The sequence below is a fragment of the Rhododendron vialii genome, chromosome 3a (genome assembly GCF_030253575.1).
Source record: "Rhododendron vialii isolate Sample 1 chromosome 3a, ASM3025357v1".
In the NCBI taxonomy this organism is placed as follows: domain Eukaryota; kingdom Viridiplantae; phylum Streptophyta; class Magnoliopsida; order Ericales; family Ericaceae; genus Rhododendron; species Rhododendron vialii.
The window spans coordinates 9664328-9684423 of NC_080559.1; the positions used below are offsets into that span (position 1 = coordinate 9664328).

Consider the following 20096-nt stretch of genomic DNA (forward strand, 5'->3'; position numbering starts at 1 on the left):
TTCACCGAAAACGATTGCGTCTTATTACTACCATTAAAAACTTGAACTATTGTGGTGGTTGCGCAGTCAAATTCGAGATGCGCGGAGTTTACCTTTTTGTCCTTTCTTTTTAGTTAAAATGAAATAGATTTGTCATTGTGAAGAGCCGTTCCATTTTTTCAACTAAGTACTTAAAAAATAAAGACATATTTTAAAGCTTAAAAATAATAGGTTTATGAAAATAATTTTTCAAGTTTTCTTGCAAGGTTTGATAGATCTAATCGATCAAGATCCATATTGCATATTTTTTATTTCAGTAAGTCTATTATTTTTAAGGGGCAAAATTGGAACGCCACCTAAGGGTAGTTCTGGAATCTGAAATTCTGTCAACTCTGGTCCAATAGGGGCTTCACCAAAAACATTTGCTGCTTCTATCATACTAGTACTTTTGAGTCTAGAATAGACTAAACTTTGAGTGTTTGTTACGTAATCAAATTTTAAAGTGTGAAATTTATCTTCTGTCAATTTTTTTTTTGGAAATAATAATGTCAAAATCATTTTTGTTGGTGACAAAACTTCGGTGCATAAAAATTTTGTACATTGCAAATAGTACAAGCCTTTTGTACACTAGAGTTTGGCATTAACAAAAATAGTTTTAGCATTATCATTTCCCTTAGCTAAAAATAAATAAATCCAAAAAAGAGATTTCAGATTGAATTAGTTAATAGGAGTGTAGATAAAAGATTGTACACGGTAAATTGGATAGTGCGATTTTAATAGAGTACAAAATATGGAGTAGTTGATTTTTTTTTTTCTCGGCAAAAGAAATTTTAAAAATCTTGAAAGGTTACATCGAGGGGGAACATCGAAAGCACATGACGCTTACGAGATCAGACAAAGAAGAAGAAAGGGAGAAACACTAAAAATAAGCATTCAATAGCGAGTTGAACGGATCACCTGACACACTTCAAACACATATCACAATTTCACCTTTTTAACTCCATCAAGGAAATCTTTAAAATCCGTCCAACTTTGGAGTAGTTGTTATGTTGTCCTCATCGCTGCCCTCAATTATTTTCTTTTGGACTTCTTTTTGGGCAAGTATTCTTTTGGACTTTCGCATGCACATAATGTTTTTTTGGACTCTCATATATATAAAGTAGTCACGTTGTCTTTAGTCCTCCATCATCTCTCTCTCTCTCTCTCTCTCTCTCTCTCTCTCTCTCTCTCTCTCTCTCATGGAGAAAAAAAATGTCATCCTCTTCTTCTCCTCCTGCTTCCTCCTCCGTCTTCTCTCAGGTATTGATAGAAAGCATTCGGAATACTGTTTTGAGAAAACACACTCACAATTTTCACAATTAGAGTAATATTCTGTTTAGCGGAAACAAAATTTTAGAAATTTCTCTCAACATGTTTATTCATTCGAAAGAACAACCGAAATACTATAAATTACAGAAAACATGAATCTAACGAGCTTTTCGTATTTAATTATAGAATAATGTTCATTTGAAAAAACACTTCGATATATTGCAAAACTCCAACAAAACATGACTTGTTTTTTTTATGATTTTATTCTAGAAAACTTAACAAATAGTGTATCAATTTGGGGCAGGGACGAGAATCTAACGAAGGGTTGAATGTAATATATAAATATAAAAAAAAGCGTCCAAAAAGCGAAATTCATTGTTGCTAACATGCTTTGAATATGTATTGTATAGGAATTCCAGGCGTGCAAGCTGGTTCTTCTGATCACCTCAGGCATCATGGTATAAACGGATTTCACCCAGAAAAGCTTTTCGTATTTGGGGACTCGTATGTCGATACTGGCAACGGCGACAAATCAACAGCTCGCTCTTGGGAGGTTCCCTACGGCATCACCTCTCCAGGCAAACCTGACGGACGTTACTCTGACGGTCGTGTCCTCACTGATTTTCTTGGTACACCCTCTTGCCCATATCTCTCTCTCTCTCTCTCTCTCTCTCTCTCTCTCTCTCTCTCTCTCTCTCTCTCTCTCTCTCTCTCTCTCTGTATATACATGTGTCGGCCCATGCCATAAAAAACAAACATAACCTCTTCCCAGGTCAAATCTGTACAAGACTGTGGTCCACGATAAAAGAGAGTGAGTTAATATGAGGCAGAAACCCAAACCGCAACCACCAATTGTGCAGCCTGCCGTGTGTTTATTGAAATAATTTGAGTCATTCATCATGTAGAGCTTGAAAAATAGTATATTTATGCAAAAAAATAGTCTTATCGGACATTCATAAGTATATCATTGAATTTTTTATTATAAAATGGACGGCCTAGATTCTGTCAATATTTTTTAAGTTAAAATGAGCATGGCCGTCCGTTTTATAATCTAAAATTTAATTTCTAATATACCTAAAAATTTTCGATAAAGCTGATTTTTTTGCATGAAAACTCTAGTAATTTGGCGAGTTCTACAAGATTGACGGTTCAAATTATCATAATGAACACACGGTGGAGCCCACAATAGACGCATCCAGACATAATTTTGTCTTCTTTTAGATTCTAATCCACGCAACTTTCTTTTATCTGTGGATTTATTAATTTTCTGTTTCTATATGGCGCATGTGAAGCCAAGTATTTAGGATTGAAGTCTCCAATACCGTACGTGCTGAGGAAAAATGCACCAAAACTGGCGAGCTATGGGATGAATTTTGCATTCGGAGGGACCGGTGTTTTCGATACTTTGGTTTCGGAACCGAACATGACTACCCAGATTGATTTCTTACAAAACCTTGTCAAGAAATCCGTGTACACAAAAATGGACCTTGAATCCTCCTTGAGTCTGGTTAGCAATGCCGGGAATGACTACGTCACTTACCTCGCCGAAGGTGGCTCTAACGAGGTAAATTTACGTATGCATACTTATGATGCGACACTAGATTAATTAAACATACTATGCATCACCGGATTTCTTTCATCGTGTATGTACTTTCACCATTCTGGGTCAATTCACGGAAAAATATCTTGTGCGTTTACAGAACTGCTAGGCTAGATGAAGAGAGCACTGTGATCGATATTTTTGTGATTATATAGTAGCTCTATATAAGCATATATGTAGTTTTAGTAGTTGATTGCAATTCTATTCACATGCATTTCACTATGTATATTATTCTATATAGCTGTCCCCATAAGAACTTATCTTTTACCAAGAAAAATGAAAGGAAAATCTCGTACTGTATAAAAGGGTGTTCACAACAGGAGACTTATTAAAACAAATTAGTCCAATGAAATATTTCGCCAGTCAACTAATCCCATTTACCTTCAATTATTGGTGAGTCTCAAGCTGCTTTTATTGGAGGGAAACAAATTTTGGATGGGGTCTTGATAGCGAATGAGGCTATCCATAGTTGGAAGAATGGAAGCCACGGTGGTCTACTTTTGAAAATCGATTTTGAAAGAGCATATGATTGTGTTAACTGGGAATTTTTGCTTGATCTGCTCTTAAAATTGGGGTTCGGGGAGAAGTGGTGTAAATGGATCAAGGAGTGTTGCTTCTCGGTGTCTATGTCTGTATTGATCAATGGCTCTGCATCTAAAGAGTTTAAAACGCAAAAAGGTCTTAGGCAAGGGGACCCATTGTCCCCTTTTCTTTTCAACATTGTGGTGGAAGCTCTTAATATTTTGCTGGTTAGAGCTAAGGAGCGAAATATAATTAAAGGAGTCAGGATTGGGACCAATGGGGTTTTAGTTTCCCACCTCCAATTTGCTGATGATACTATCCTTTTTTGCAACAATGATAGAGAGGAAATGGCCAATATTAAAAGGATCCTTAGATATTTTCAACTCATGTTAGGACTGAAAATCAATTATTTCAAGAATTCGTTAATTATGTGGAGTTAATATTCCACAGACGGATGTGTTATCCCTTGCTCATGTTATGGGGTGTAAGGTTGAAGTGCTGCCAATTAAGTATCTTGGGCTTCCCTTGGGAGCTAATCCGAGAAGGATCAAAACTTGGAAACCAGTTTTAGATAAAATGGAGCAGAGGTTAACTATATGGAGAAGGAAAATCAATTCTACGGGTGGGAGACTCACCCTTATTAACTCATCTTTCACTAACCTGCCAACCTATTTCATGTCAATGTTCAAGATACCCGTGGCTGTGGCAAAGGCTATAGAGAAGCTCCAAAAACAATTTTTCTGGGGGGATACATTGGAGAAGAGGAAGGTTCATTTGCTGAAATGGGAAACGGTAGCAAAGAAAAAGGAATTTGGTGGTTTGGGAGTTAAGAGGGTGATTCAACAAAACCTTGCCTTGCTGTCCAGATGGTGGTGGCGATTTAACGAGGACAAAGACTCTCTTTGGGTCAAAGTTATTAGAGGGAAGTATAATCTGGACAAAAGAACGTGGTTACCTTCTTTACCGAGATCGGGCCGTATCTCCAACATTTGGAGAGATATTTGTTCTTTGACAGACCCATCTTCTAGTATTGGTTCGGTCCTTACTGAGGGATTTCGGGTTCAAGTCCATTCTGGGCAAGACACTTCCTTTTGGAACCACATTTGGCTAGGGGACAGGACACTCAAAGAAGCTTTCCCTAGACTATTCCTAATCTCTAACCAAAGAGAGGACACGGTGAGCTCAGTGAAGGAAAGGTCAGGGAATATGCAATGGAAGCTACAATTTAGAAAAAGGTGGTTGAATGTGTGGGAGACTAACCTATCTGAGGAATTACATCTAAGACTGGCTTTGGTAACACTTGATAAGACCAAGAGGGATGTGCTTCAATGGAATTGGACTACCGATAAACGTTTTTCTTCCAAGTCAGTTTACCACCAATGGGAAGAGATTGGTCATTCTCGGAACCAACTCTTGGGCTCACTGTGGAAAAATAGGTCCCCAACACGATCAGTGCTCTTCAATAGGAATATCATTCAAGAGGGCCAAACAGTTTCCTATCCTTTGTGTTCCTTGCATCTCGAAACTCCTGATCATCTTTTCTTGCACTGTATATTCTCTTGGAATATTTGGTCTCTAATTCTGGATTGGTGGCATGTTCCGTGGGTTTGTCCTGATTCGTTGGCAAATTTAGCTATATGGTGGTTTGACAGCGGGTTTAGGAATTTGGAGAAAAATATATGGGAAGTGTCTTTCTATGCCACTTTGTGGTCTTTGTGGCTAGCCCGGAATGACCTCGTCTTTAACAATGCAAATTTGAGTGTTGAGGTAGTAGGAGAATTGGTGAAAACTAGAGTCGCATTGTGGATGAAGACCAAGTTCGGAATCAAAATTTATTTGGTGGAGGAGTTTAAATTGTTTCTTGACGGTATTCGTAAGCTCAAATTGTAGTTTTTGTTGAGGTGTAGTGGCTGTCTAACTTTTTGTTGGATGGGCTAGTCACTGTTTTCGTTTGTCTTGTTCTAACCTCGATGTACCCTTTCGAGTTTCTATAAAAAGTTTCATTTGCCGAGCAAAAAAAAAAAAACTAATTATGTATAGGGATATTAAATTGGAAATTGATTTTCGCACTCCACTTTTGTATAATTTCATGTACAAGTGAAGCGTCTGCGTACATTATGGATATGAAATTGTTGATTAATTAGCAGGTCATTAATGTATTGAACAACTCCATTTCTCTTTCTAGGGTTTGCCAACCTTCATCGCCCGTGTGGTCAAGCAAATTGCCGTAAACTTGAAAAGAATTCGCAACATGGGAGTGGGAAAAGTGGCCATCGGGGCGCTGCAGCCCCTCGGATGCCTTCCCGGCCTCACCGCCCAGAATTCTTTCCGACATTGCAATGGAACCTACAATGACTTCGTGAAGCTCCACAATACTTTGCTTCGGCAAGCCGTGGCAGAACTCAACAGTGAGAGCAACGACTCGGGGGCATTCATCGTCCTTGATCTTTATGGCTCGTTCAATAACGTCCTCAATCACAAAGGTGGTTTTACTGATCTGTTCTCTGATCTCATTCTTCCTTAGCTTTCTTCTCTAGTAAAGTATTACTTCTCGGTCACAATTTTATTTGTTTAATTTGGAGAATTCAACCTATTAAAGATCACAATCAAGGCACTTTACAGATTCAACTTTTTTAAAAGATATCTGTCAATTTAAATCAAACTTGTCACTTCAGTTCAAGAGAGTAATGTAAAAAGGAGATTTGATCCATTCACATGGATCTAGAAGACGATCGTAGCGCGACCATCAACAAGAACAGTGACATGTCCAAAAATCTGAACTCGATTGTTTAGTCGTTAATTAAAGATTTGTCACTAATTGATATCTGAACTTCTTTCCACTGCAGAATCCAATGCGAAGTTTCGGAACCTACTGACGCCATGTTGTACGCCTACCCAAACTCTTTATTCTTGCGGGAGCGTAGACGCAGACGGAGGGAAGATGTATACCTTATGTGACAACCCTAAAGCTACATTCTTCTGGGACACGTTTCATCCATCACAATCCGGATGGCGCGCTGTGTTCTCTGATTTGAAATCCGAATTCGAAACAAGTTAATTAGTTACGTTCCCTCGATCGCCGCTGGTAGGTTTATGATCTCCTTCATTATTGAGTTTGGAAAAAAATGTTTTCATCGTTTAGCAATTCTTAGCACTTTTTGAATAAGGCTTGGGCAATGGGGTTGGCTTCGTGATAACCCCTGTTTTGTTCTCTTAGAGCATACGCATCTCTAGCCTTCACCCATATTTTTTCTCAAATTTGAGTCAAATTTTGGGTAAAAATTCATTTTGGGTAGACACATCTCCAACCATCAAACCCAAATTTTACACATCTCCCTCTTTCTCTCTATCTAACTAGCCGTTAGAGAAATTGGTCAAGGCAAAAGTTGTCTCAAATTTGGGCAAAAAAATAGGTAAAACCCAAAATAGGGAAGGGTTTGAGTCAAGGATTTGAGGAGAGATTTACCGGCCGGTCTTAAGGAGTTGTGTAAAATTTCCATTAAGTATTAATCATGTTTTAATTTACATCTAAGTCTAGTTACCTCTACAACGGGCCGTCCTTGTTGGTTCTTTTTAAAATTGGGCTGGAGTGCATGGGAAGTCCACCAAAAAAGGGAGACCGGCCCGTAATTTTTAGTAGAGAGAAATTTTTGTGATTTTTGTCCCATTATTAAATTTGAGTCTTAAAATGGGCCAAGACTAGAGATGCTCTTATATTGTTTTGGGTTGTATATATGGATCGAGGATGCTAACTTAGTTAGGATGCACTAGCTGTTTGCCTCTTTCTTCACTTATGTCACAACTTTCATTTAAAACCTTTGTGTTTTTTTTGAAAGGCGAAAATAATTATTTCATTAATCGTTTAAAAGAAATTACAAAGATTAAAGAAAAACACGTGATGGATCGCTTTTGATAGCACAAAAATAATTCAAGACCCTCTCTCTCTTAAGCAGTTAAGCTTATGTATAAATGTGATTCATGCCTCAAATGTAACTCTTTAAATTTACAATGTAACCCTTTGTTTAAACCCGTTTTAATATTAAATCTTGGGTCAGCGCTGAAGGGATATTTGATTATATATCAATTAAATTGGGCTGATATTTACAAACTTCTTGGGCTAAAAATTAATGGATCGCATTAATTGTATGATTTGAAGCAAGGCCCAACTAATTAAAATCCAAGTGAATCAAAATGTACCGAATAATCTTCATTAGTAATTAGCCCGTTTTAATTAAATTTGACGGGCCAGGAGGTTATTTTATTTTGGGAAAATGACAGCCAATGACGTGTTTTGATAATTAATACCTGCCAAGGACATTTTCAGCATTAACAAATGTTCTTAACTTGTTCCTGACGGGTATTAATTATCAAAACACGTCATGGACCGTCCTTTTCCCTTTTATTTTTCTGAAGGCAGTGGAAAACCAAGTGTGGCCCAATTAAAGTGGTTTTTCATCTACCTAAGTAAAACACAAAGGTGTGAGGACTACACAAACACAAATACAAGTTGATCCAAGAGTTGAGATTCATTTAATTCAAGGGCTAGCAATGCATTCTCTCCAAGAAATTAAAGTGCCCATGTTTTTTTACGTATATTACAAAACTGCCATCAAATCACTTTTGCCGTAGCAGCCACCAATTTGCACATTCCAAAACATTTATATATTTGAAAACCCATTGCACCATTTTTTCATCTCTCTCTCTCTCTCTCCAACGACGTCACTCCCCCCGCCAAGAATTGGACTTTCGTCCCCGTCGCCATTTCAAAATATTTCTTTACATTTCTGTTTCTTTGTGATATAATAGTGTCTCTACCCATGTTTGACGGACAGTTGCAACCGGGTTGCGTAGTACCGTAAGCACGGACAAACACTAATCCTTATTTAAAGGGGAAGGCAGTGGCCCAGTGAGGTTCACACCCCAAAAAGTCACATTTCCAAAAGTTCAAGATAAGGACAAAATTGTATGCATATTTAAAAAGAGCCTGGAGCGGATAGACTCTACAAAAGAGGGTCCGCATGGAACCCATCACAAAAAGTATTACCGGCCAGACATTTCTTGCTACTTTTTCTCACACAGTTGAAAAATTCTGAGTCCACTTCGTTGTGGCAAAAACACGAACAAACATTGTGGCCTCACCTTTTGGGTCACACGTAATCGCATTACAAATGAAGTCAGATCGAGGCATTCACGCTTGCAATCGTTGGATATCGACAAATCCTGATACACCCGCGTTTATACTGGATTCGGGGGAGGTGTCCAAGCGTGTTGTCCTTGGTGTTGTGCCCCAAAATGACGTCGTTTTGGAGATGACATCGTTTTGGGGCTGGGGAGGATACAAGCTGTTAGCCCATGAGGGCCTTGTTTGGTGCTGCCCCTTTGTTCCCATTTCAAATTTTTGGGACAATAAACACTAAAATCTCTCCCTAATTAAAATCAATAAACCCCCAGACCAGCACAAACTATTCCTCAGACCCCAAAAATCGATCCTTTAGCCAAAATCTGGAAGAACCCAGATCAAATCTCACTCAATCAAAGTCGTAGGAAACAAATCCGTAAGTAACCAAATCTGTACAAACTACAAACAAACCAACCACTGCTTTGAACAATTTTGTATGGAAGAAGAATGGTACAAGCGGATCAAAAATAAAAAAAATAAAAATGAAGATGAAGAAGAATGGTACAAGTTCTTGATTTCAATCCAAGAGCACTACAACTAATTGTTCTATCCACGAAATCAGTTCATTGAGAAAGCATTAGAAGGAACCTGTTCTAGGTGAGCTGCTTGTTTTCCTACCCATTTACCAATTCACCAATTAGAAGTAACCTGTTCTAGCATTAATTAGAAGGAACCTGTTCTAGGTGAGCTGGTTTATTGTCCCAAAAATCTGAAACGGGAATAAAGGGGCAGCACCAAACAGGGCCCTCATGGCCTAACAGCTTGTATATATCCTCCCCTGCAGCACAACACGGAGGACAACACGCTTGGTGCAACAACTCCCCCGAGTCTGCTTATACCGCACATGCATTTTAATTTTGTACTAGTGTGATGCACGGGGAAGATATCTATGATAATCGAATGTGATCTTGAAAATATGCAGGTGACGATTCCAATTACTATACCCTCAGAAAACGCATTTTCAAGGTGATATAAAACAGATTGCCACTGATTTTACTGAAAGTTTTGACAAGCACACAAATGAAAGAAGAACCATCGATGAGATTTTTCGTTAACTATGGTATTGTTTCTTTACAGGAACACATTTGATAGTTTAGAATTTTCTTTTCTTTCATGCCATCTGTTTTTTGGCATGATTTGTTCCCTCTCTAGATTTGGCAAGATCTAATTATACATTAGTTTTCATTTAAATATTTATTACCTAGTTTGATTCCTACCTAAATACTAAGAATTTCTCTATCAATAAAAATAAGGATGTGACCCTCCTTGGGAATTCATTTTGTTATTCGATAAATTAAAAGTGTGTGAAATTCCTCTTCATGTCCTTTGTTGTTTATCAAAAATAATGGGAAATTTTCACTTAAACTCCTTATACTTTGAGTGAATTGCAGAGACACCCCCTCAACTATATTTGTAAACACTTGCACCCATTCTACTATGGACTAAAGTAAAATTGTTAGTTACTTTGTTTAAATTGACAAAAAAATTTACTTTTGCACATTTTGTAGCATTTTCTCTGCCAAATATGCTTTTAAAATTCTTATATTGACTTTACAAACCATTTACAAGTTCGATACGGCTTTCTTGGCCAAAAAGTAGAGCATCCTCTCTCTCTCTCTCTCTCTCTCTCTCTCTCTAGCAATAACTTCTGGCCCAATATATGTCTCTTATTTGGTGTACTTAAAAGTTAAAACGGATTGAAAATTGAAACACTTTTTTACACCGTTTATATATTAAAAAATTAAGTGTTCCAATTTTTAATCTGTTTGAACCAGTGCGAAGATCTTATTTTTCTGATCATTTTATCTTAAATGATCATAATGGATTTTTGGCTCTAAGGCTTTCAATGAGCACCCTAAGAGAGCCCTAAAACTAAATAAGGAGTCTTCGGGTCTCGTTGAAAGGCCTTAGAGCCAAAAATTCATTATGACCATCTAGGATAAAATGATTAAAAAAAATAAAATCTTCGCACTGGTTCAACCGGATTGAAAATTGGAGCATTTAATTTTTTAATCATATTTTTCCATTAGTTTTATTAACGGTGTTAACGATTTTACCAATTTGGAACGTAAAACAAACTACAGGTATGAAATTGAGACAATTGAAACTAGAGGAACGAAATTGAGACAACCGTAAAACTAGAGGGACGACTACAAAAATTTGCCCTTTATTTTTCAACAGCCTAAGAAACACATAAGAATCAATCATCCTTTTGAGTAGCCTGAACATTGGTCCTTTCGTCATCTTCAGCTTCTATAATCATGATTCTATTTATTATAACTTCCTCATCACCATATATAACCGATGCCTAAGATCTTATCTAAAGAAGAGGATAAAGCAACCGCTGCAACCCCTCTTGTCATTTTTCTTCCCACCGCCGGAATTGTTGGGATTTGTCTCACATTGGTTAATTATCTTCTCCAAAACTAGTATATGAGCCTGGGCGGCCTCTTCACTCTTAGCCAATTGGTTTGGAGTTTGATGCTTTAACATGGTATCAAAAGCTAGAGTTTCGGATAATTTCTTCCCCCTTGTTTGTGCCATAAATGCACCGTTATTACCCCTCCACGTGCGAGTTAGGGATCGCATGTGCGGGGGAATGTTGGGATTTATCCCACATTGATTAATTATCTCCTCCAAAACTAGTATATGAGTCTGGGCAGCCTCTCCACTCTTAGCCAATTGATTTGGAATTTGATGCTTTAACAGGAATGAACATAACGTATTTTGCTTCTTTCTACCACCCTCTCTTCACATTTCGTGACCATATTTTAAATATCATGCATGCGAGTTGAGTTGTTTTTAGTTAGAGGAATAGGCTCCACTTGTCATGTTTCTTCCCACCACCAGAATGATGAATCCTAACATGGTCATCAAATGTTGTCATCGTAGCATTACTCGAGACAATGAAATACGCTAGAACGTGGCCTCAATTACCCCCCTTGCCCTTAATTTTTAGTAAATAAACATATTCATGTTGCTAACCAGCTTTGTACATCTAAATGTATGGAAATTCAAGGCACACGAGGTTCTTATGATCACCTCCACAAGCATCCGGGTTACCGAGTATATGCGATTTTCACCCCATAAAAGCTTTTTGTATTCGGGGACTCATGTGTTGATACTAGCAATAGCGTCAAATCAGCTATGTGTTGGAAGGTTCCCTATGGCATCACCTTTCCCGGCAAACCCGACGGCCGGTTCTCTGACGGTCTTATCCTCACCGATCCTCTCTCTCTCTCTCTCTCAATTTGTATGTACATATATAACCAATGTGTGTGTCACTGTGAATGAGTGTATGTAGTGTATATATAGGTAAAAAGTTGCGGTTAACATGCAAAAGGGTCAAATAAATTACAGTGAAAAGTCGAAGTAATTTTTTTATTTTTTTTTATCACAGGTCAAAGTAATTAAATATTGGAAGATTTGATCGTGACAATAACAAGAAAAGTTCATACAACAAGAGATTTTTGGACTTTTTCGGACTTTTTTCTTTTTGCTCCATTCAAATTTTAAGCACGTTTGTTCGTTTTGCGATAAACTTTTGTGAATTCTTAATTTGTTTCGATGAGAGGAATCGAAAAAGTAAAACATTATGATTTTTACCCAAATATTTTTAAAAATATCTAAGACAAATCCCAAAAAATCGACTTTTTTTTTAACAGTAGTCACCATAAAACTATTCTTATACTCTTACATTTTATTTATTTTCTTCTAATCACACAACTTTACCTTTAGCTGTGGATTTTTTTTCAAATTTTCTACATATTTTTATATCACGTGCATATGCAGCCGAGTATTTGGGATTGATGTCTCCGGTACCGTTCGTCATGAGGAAACATGCACCAAAACATGCGAGCTACGGCTTGAATTTTGCATTCGGAGGCACCGGTGTTTTCGATACTTTGGTTTCGGCACCAAACAAGACTACCCAGATTGATTTCTTGCAAAACCTCGTCAATCAATCGGTCTATGCGAAATCGGGCCTTCAATCCTCCTTGCGCTATGTTAGCGTCGCCGGGAATGACTACAGTACTTACTACGCCAAAGGTGGATCTGCCAAGGTAAATTTACATATGCATATATTCGTACAAACAATATAACAGTACTGGAGCTTACACACTGGAATTTGTAGCACCATAGAATAGTATTAATGATATATAAAGAAACATACGTCGTAAAGGGCTACCGATAGCGACATATATGTCCACTTCAACCTTGCAACTTCTTTCTACAATATGAAATTGTTGACAGCGCAGTTAGCTTGACATCAAAATGTTGGATACCGTGGCGTGGTGTTCAATCTGAATCTCTCCTCTTTTGGATCTCGAATTTGATCCGGGTCAAGGTCTGAGGGCTTGTTAGGCTTACCCCTGAGCCGGCTCTGTCACCCTGTGCCAACAATCTTCAATTGACACGAGAGTAGGACCCTGATCCAGCTGGTTCTTTTCTTTTTGTAATGATTTCTGTTTATGCCTCTTGCAGCAGTAAAAAAATCTTGCTTTCTCTTCAAAGCTACAATATGTCATTACTTTTATTTTTCTTTTTGTACTGACTAATTCATTTTATCTTTATAATAATGAGAATTGTTTTACTGATTGAACAAAAATCATTGCATGGACATTTTTTCTTTTTCGTATGCAATTCTAATAATTTTTCTTCGAAACTGATGTCTGTGTTTTTACTTCTCGTAAAAGTATGAGAAAACGCGAGTTTTGACTTTAATGTAGAAATTTTCATCTGCCTCCTTCGTGATTTTTAATTTTTGATTGTCCTCGTTAAATTTTCCTGCTTGTACTCTTGTAGTGAACTACTCTGGTTTTTCCCTCTAGGGTTTGCCAGCCTTCATCGCCAGTGTAGTCAAACAAATTGCCGTGAACTTAAAAAGAATTCACGACATGGGAGTGGGAAAAGTAGCCGTAGGGGCGCTGCAGCCCCTCGGATGCCTCCCCGGAGTCACCATCCTGAATAATTTCCAACAGTGCAACGAAACTTCAAACACCCGCCGCGAAATTCCACAACATGTTGTTGCGGCCAACAGTGGCAAAGCTCAACAATGAGAGCAAGGACTCGGGGGCATTCATAGTACTACAAGAAATTACACAATTTCCGACTAAAATTCCTGACTAAAATTATTTTAGTAGCCAATTATTGAACAATTGCCGATTAAAATTATTTAGTCGCGAAATAATAATGTTTGCCGACTAAAACAAAATTTGGTCGGAAAATAATAATGTTTGCCGACTAATAAATAAATTTGGTCGGTGAATATCAATTTTACACCTAATTTAAAAATGAATAAATGAAAAACATTTCCCGACTAAATTATTTAGTAGGGAATAGTAATATTTGCCGACTAAAATTATATTTAGTCGGCGAATATCAATTTTTTTCCAAATTTAACAAATTAATAAATGGAAAACATTTCCTGACAAAATAATTTAGCAGAGAATAGTACATATTTGCCGACAAAATTTACATTTGGTTGGCGAATATCAATTTTTCCTTTCTTTTAAACAAAATTTTAGGAAAGGAAATATTTGTTCCGACGATATTGATCACATGATGAAACCTTCCCGATCGAAACAGTTCAATTTTTTTTCCTTCTTAATCATAAGATTTTCGTAAATTTTTGGCTCGATCGGGTAAGGAAAGCCGTTTATCGGCACGCAAATTCTTAAATTAAAAGAATTTTGGTGTCCGATCAAGTGTCTATCTAAATAATGTTACAGAAGCCACACGATCAAAGAGAAAATTATTACGATCGAGACTGTTCATTTTGCTACACTTGGTGAATAATTCGTTCTCGTAAATTTACAGCTCGATCAGATTTAGAAAAACCCCTTTATAAAAAAAAAAACCCTTTATTGAGACATGAACTCATTAGAATAAATAGTATTTTGTGCAATCAATTGTCTAATAAAAAACAATCAACTATAATCTCGGTAAAGAATGATCTTTTAAATCATATTAATAAAAACAAAGATAAGATGGTTCTAACCGGGAAAAAAAAACCTAAAAAATTTGCAACTCGATCAAATAATGTTCTAATTTGCGCATTGGAGAAATAAGTTATGTCTGTGAACATGTGATTGAAATATTTCTCTTTTAGTGTGTGTAAGTCCTAAAAAAATATTAAGAACTACTGTAAGGAGTTTTTTTTTTTTTTTTAAGATAGTAAATTTAAAGAAGATAAAAAAAAAGTAAATTTAAAAGCTTATCAAAGAAAAAAAGAAAGTAAATTTAAAAATTAAAGGTAAAATAGACAAAACCAAATACTATAAGTATTTTTATTACCAAAAGTAGACAGAAGTACAGCTATGGTGGAGTGGATAGTTGTGCATGAATTGAAGGCCGGAGGTCTCTGGTTTGAAACCCGGAGGTGCCATGTTGTAGCATAAGAATTGACTAAGGCAAATAGACTTCAAAAATGGAAATGTAAATTTTCCACTTTGGTGACACCCCCTAATTTTTTCGTAATTACATTTGACACCATAATGCAATTACTATTGCCGACTAAATATTTAGTCGGCAAAAATTAACTTTACCGACTAAAATAGAAACCACGACTAAAATTTTTAGTCGCTAAAACCATACATTAGCCGACTAAATAGGCCACATTTGCCGATCTCTTCGACGCGTTCACTTCAGTCCTCAATCGCACGGGTAATTTTAATTTAGTTCCTTTTCATCACTCCTTGATATTTATGGCTCGTTCACTACGGTCCTCAATCGCAAAGGTAGTTTTATTCTGTTTTCTTCTTTCTTTCTTCCTTCCTTCCTTCGTTATCATCTTTAGCAAACTATTACTTCTCTGCAGGAGCTACTGTGAACTTTGAGAAACCAATATTAAAGCAATGTTGCGTCGCAAAACCTGGTTATTCCTGTTCCAACGTAAACGCGAAAGGAGAGAAGATGTACACGTACACTATGTGACAACCCTAAAGAAAAAATCTTCTGGGACACGGTGCATCAAACGCAAGCCGGATGGCCTGCCGTGTTCTCTGCTTTGAAAGCCAAATTCGAAACAAGTTAATTACGTTCCCTCGTTGCTAGTAGTTTTATCTCCTTGGAAAAATGTTTTTTCGTTCAAGTTTGTTTGGCAGTTCTCAATACTTTTTGAATAAGGCTTGGGCGGCAGGTTGGCTTCTTGATTATATACCCCTGTATTGTTCTCTTATATTCTCTTGGGTTGTATGGATGGAGGATGTTAACTTAACTGGGATCCTATATATATTTCTTATCTCATGTAAGAACTAATGTTGAGGTACACCGTACACTGAATTTGTCATCTCCTCCCACATAGGAATATTAGAATTGGTGTTTGGACGCATAGATCTGCTATAACGCTGCAATTCGAAGGCTTAAAGATGACGTTGAATATGTTTAATTGAATCAAATAGCCGCTAATTACATCATGAGGTAATTAAACTACCTCTTTGCAGCTTTATCATTTGGGCCACACGCAATCATTTCGTTAGAAGAGACATTCTGACCTACACATGTTGAACGTCAACAAGTCCTGGCACCCACGCGCAACCGCTTAAGCTTTTGATTTTTCGCTCATGCCTTAGCGGCGAAAAAAGAGAAAGCAGACATGCACTCACGGACAAGTGGCGGATGGAGAAAATAGCAATCTGCCACGAACGGATCGAATTGGGAACTGAATCAATCCACCCAAAATCGATCCGTTGGCAACCCTAGTTTGGAGGCTAGTAGTTTTTTTTTTTTTGATCCGCTTGAAGGCTAGTAGTTGCTACCTTGAATTTTAAATATATTTTTGGAAACAAGCTTCATTTTCTAGTTCCGCTGCCCACACTTGCTTTTTTGGTCGATTCCCTTGGTCTGATATGGTTTGTTCAAAACTAAAAGACAAAGAATTGCCCACAACAATACCAATAATTAAAATGAAAAAATAATTTTTTTTTTAAAATGGTGCATTACACTTGTATGGGAAAATAATACGCAAACCAAACACATCCTAAATCACTGATGCTTTGGTGATCGTGATTGAAAATCACATTTAGGGTACCCATTGTATTGGTAGGATTTGCCCTGTTTGTCATATAGATGAGCATATTTTACCAATGCAATGGTGACACCTCACATGGTGTATAAGCATTGTTCATCCTAAATTTCTCATCTCTCGGTAAAGATAAAACATCGGCGGGCGACCAATCGTAGGACTACCTCATAGCTTTGAAAGAATTAACCTGTACGTGTGTTGTTTCCCTCCTAAACACACTACCATCGTCATCAATCGATCCACACATGAGGACTAATTTCCTCTATGAACACTTTTTCGGATTTAGTTGCAGATTAGGACCTCCAGCCGCATTGCGGGAGAAGCCCTGAAAGCTTTTGTATAAGCAGTCGTACTCGGTAAGGATGGTGGTGTTTTGGGAATGGGGATACGAGGAGTCAGGAATTTCATTTAGAGTGGCACCTTTTTATAAATCAATGATCATTCTTGCGGTTCGGCAATTGATTGTTCGACTTTTGTTTTGAAAAGTTAGAAAATAAGTTGGATGGACCAAACATATCAAACAAAATAGCAATTTGTTATTTATCTCCCTGAAACAACCATTTAATTCTTTACGAGGTTCATTGATTTGATTGAAAACACGCTACGATAAGCCCTATGGGCCTGTGATTTAGTAGGTTGTACCCAAAAACAAAAGGGTATTGTTAAATACAACTGCGAATTTGTTACATGTAGCCGATTCATAAAAAGAAATTTTTGGATTCCTTCTTATAAACTGACTACATATAACAAATTCACAATTGCAAATAGCCGGGCCCAAACAAAAAGAACAAAAAAAGTATACTGCGAATTTGTTACATGTAGCCGATTCATAAAAAGAAATTTTTGGATTCCTTCTTATAAACTGACTACATATAACAAATTCACAATTGCAAATAGCCGGGCCCAAACAAAAAGAACAAAAAAAGTATAGGGGATAAAATTCCAAATGGGCACGTGACCCTCTGGGCCTGTGCTGTCTTGGCCCCTGGGGGTGACGACCAACAACATGAGGTCTTGGAACTTATATATAGTTATTGAAACTGAATTAGTTTTATTTGATTGGGTGGGTGATCTCCGATTTGAATTACCCCAATATTTTTTGAAAGTCATATATTTCTCCTCTACCAAATCTCGTAAATCACCTGGAAAAGGATGAAAATATAACCCAGTTAAGCAACGGGGTTAAAAACTTGCGTAGTACTGATAACTAGGATCATGACGTAATTAATTCGTGCAGAAAAGGGTGCTACTGTTTTTTGTAAAAAGTTGAAAAATCAAGTTTTTTTAAGATGCTTGGAATCAAAAAATCTATGTTCAAAAAAAACATATGAAACCTAACTTCTCTAGAATCAGATGTTAAATTATTTTTCAGCTTCTAAGAATCTCTTTTTTAGAAGAATATACAATAATTTTTTATAAATATTCGCACTGCCTTTTAAAAGCTAAATCTCAAAATCTGATCGTAGAATTTTTTGTAAAGTTATAAAAATCTACAACCACTAATAAGACATTTGGGCGCATGTCTTGGGAGTAAGCGTGTGTATTTGTTTGTGTGTTTGTAAATGGTTATAAAAAAGTTGCTATTACGTTGCCTTGAGATGATATCAAGTAAATGAATGCATTTAATGGGAGACGACTAAACCTTCTTCTTTTTTGTGGTAACAAACTAAGGGGTTGTTTGATAAAACTGAAAATTGAAAGCTGAAAAATTAAGTACTGATACTGAAAGTTGAATTTTGAATTTTTTAAGCTGAAAAGTTGTTTGATAAACATATTAAGCACTGAATTAAGAAAATTATGAATTAATTTGAGTTTTGATTCTCTCAATTTACTAATAGCCACAATGTACTTATGGTAATAGTGGAGTGGTGATTGTGGCGGTGGGTTTGTGGTGATGGAGTGAGGGGTGGTGGTGGTGGAGTGGTGAGGGCAAGGATGGAGTGGGAATGGTGGTGGGGGAGTGATGAGGGTGGGAATGGTGGTGGTGGAGTGGTGGCGATGTAATGGGGGTGGTGGCGGTGGAGTGATGGTTGTGCAATGGTAGCATTGTGGTGGTAATGTAGTGATGGAGTAGTGGTGATCGATGGAGTGATGGTGGTATAATGGTGGCAGTGAATGATAGTAGTTGAGTGATGGTTGTGCAACGGCGTGGACTGCGTGGTAGTGGTAGTGGCGTGGTGGGCTAGAGTGGTGGTGGTGGAGTGGTGAAGGTGATGGCGGGAGTGGTGGTGGTAGTGGGAGTGATTGTGGTGGTGGTATAGTAGTTGAATGCAAATACATAGAATTCAGCTAGAATTAAGTAGCTCAAAGCTACTTCTTCTTTTTTTTAACTTTTTAGTCTACATTTTAAGTGACACTTAATTTGTTAAGTAATGTAAAATATGGTTATCAAACATACTGAATCACTTATTACTTAATTGATTAAATTTTAAGTACTGAATTTAGGTTATTAAACAATCCGTGCATTCCCAAAATAAAAGAGAGGGAGGGGTATGTATGTATTTATTTTTTTATGTTTATTCTTTTAAATAATTATATTATCCTTTTGGGTCCGTTGGAATTAAGGAAAAAATTACTCTGAAAAGTGAAAATGAGAGACTATATATATATCAGAAATGCTAGGGACAAAGAAAATTATCCCGAAAATACCCCGAAAACAACAATCAATGGTTGAGATTCACTTTGATATGTGTGACCCAATCATCGAAGTGATTCTCAACCATTAATTACTGTTTTCGGGGTACTTTCGGGGTAAGTTTTCTTTGTACATAGCATTCCCCTATATGTATAGGGCGCCCTTACCTTATTAAGTTGCGGACCTCTCCTTTTCTCTCATTTTTTGATCGAATTTCAATAATCCGAACCGTTCAATGTGTTCAAAACGTGATTTTAAGAGTGCTCGTGAGAAATCAGCAAAAAAAAAAGACCGGAAAAAGCTTCATTCGAGCTGTTTTTATTTGAACTGTTCGATAAAAAACTAACAGAAACTGCTCAGATGAAGTTCTTCCCGGTCATGTTTATGCCGATTTCTTGCTAATTTCTTTAAAATCACGTTCTGGAGACATTGAGTGACTTGGATCATCGAAATTCGATCGGCAAATGAGAGGTCTTTACCTTAACAAGGTAAGGGCACCCTTACCTGAAGTTTTATTATCTATATATAGTTCGGTTCCCTTAAGGGCGGGCTTACCGTGCGGGACTCCCATTTTCCGATCCAATTGAGACGATCCGAGCCGCTCAAAGTGATCAGAACGTGATTTTAAGGGTACCCGCGAAAAATCAGCAAAAAAAATAATCGGGAAGGGCTTGATCCGAGCAGTTTTTTATTGAACCGTGGTGTATATATATATATTCTTGGAACATAAATTATTTTCCTTCAAAGAGTTAATGAACGATCTAAGCTTATTCATCTACTTATTACTCTACGATTGGAATAAACTTTAATCAATATCCAACTAAATTATTTTCCTTCAAAGCGTTAA

General features: G+C 37.1%; 2 protein-coding genes across 2 annotated transcripts; both read left to right on the forward strand.

Annotated features, from left to right (window-relative positions):
• Positions 1–1173: 1173 nt before the first annotated feature.
• Positions 1174–6591, forward strand: LOC131319160 (GDSL esterase/lipase At5g03610-like). Its single transcript, XM_058349302.1, has 5 exons — positions 1174–1278; positions 1698–1916; positions 2580–2851; positions 5595–5892; positions 6256–6591. The coding sequence occupies exons 1-5, from the start codon at positions 1218–1220 to the stop codon at positions 6465–6467; spliced, it is 1062 nt and encodes a 353-aa protein (XP_058205285.1). The 5' UTR covers positions 1174–1217; the 3' UTR covers positions 6468–6591.
• Positions 6592–12315: 5724 nt separating this feature from the next.
• Positions 12316–13673, forward strand: LOC131319424 (GDSL esterase/lipase At5g03610-like). The gene is made up of 2 exons (XM_058349655.1): positions 12316–12652; positions 13421–13673. Exons 1-2 carry the CDS (start codon positions 12398–12400, stop codon positions 13646–13648), a joined length of 483 nt encoding a protein of 160 aa, XP_058205638.1. The 5' UTR covers positions 12316–12397; the 3' UTR covers positions 13649–13673.
• The last annotated feature ends 6423 nt before the right edge of the window (positions 13674–20096 follow it).

Bases quoted from the DNA above. Each gene is read 5' to 3' on its own strand.
- LOC131319160 (XM_058349302.1), top strand. From the start codon at position 1,218: ATGGAGAAAAAAAATGTCATCCTCTTCTTCTCCTCCTGCTTCCTCCTC. The intron at 1,279-1,697 runs GTATTGATAGAA...TGTATTGTATAG, and splicing joins CCTCCTCCGTCTTCTCTCAG to GAATTCCAGGCGTGCAAGCT. The intron at 2,852-5,594 runs GTAAATTTACGT...TTCTCTTTCTAG, and splicing joins CCGAAGGTGGCTCTAACGAG to GGTTTGCCAACCTTCATCGC.
- LOC131319424 (XM_058349655.1), top strand. From the start codon at position 12,398: ATGTCTCCGGTACCGTTCGTCATGAGGAAACATGCACCAAAACATGCG. The intron at 12,653-13,420 runs GTAAATTTACAT...TTTTCCCTCTAG, and splicing joins CCAAAGGTGGATCTGCCAAG to GGTTTGCCAGCCTTCATCGC.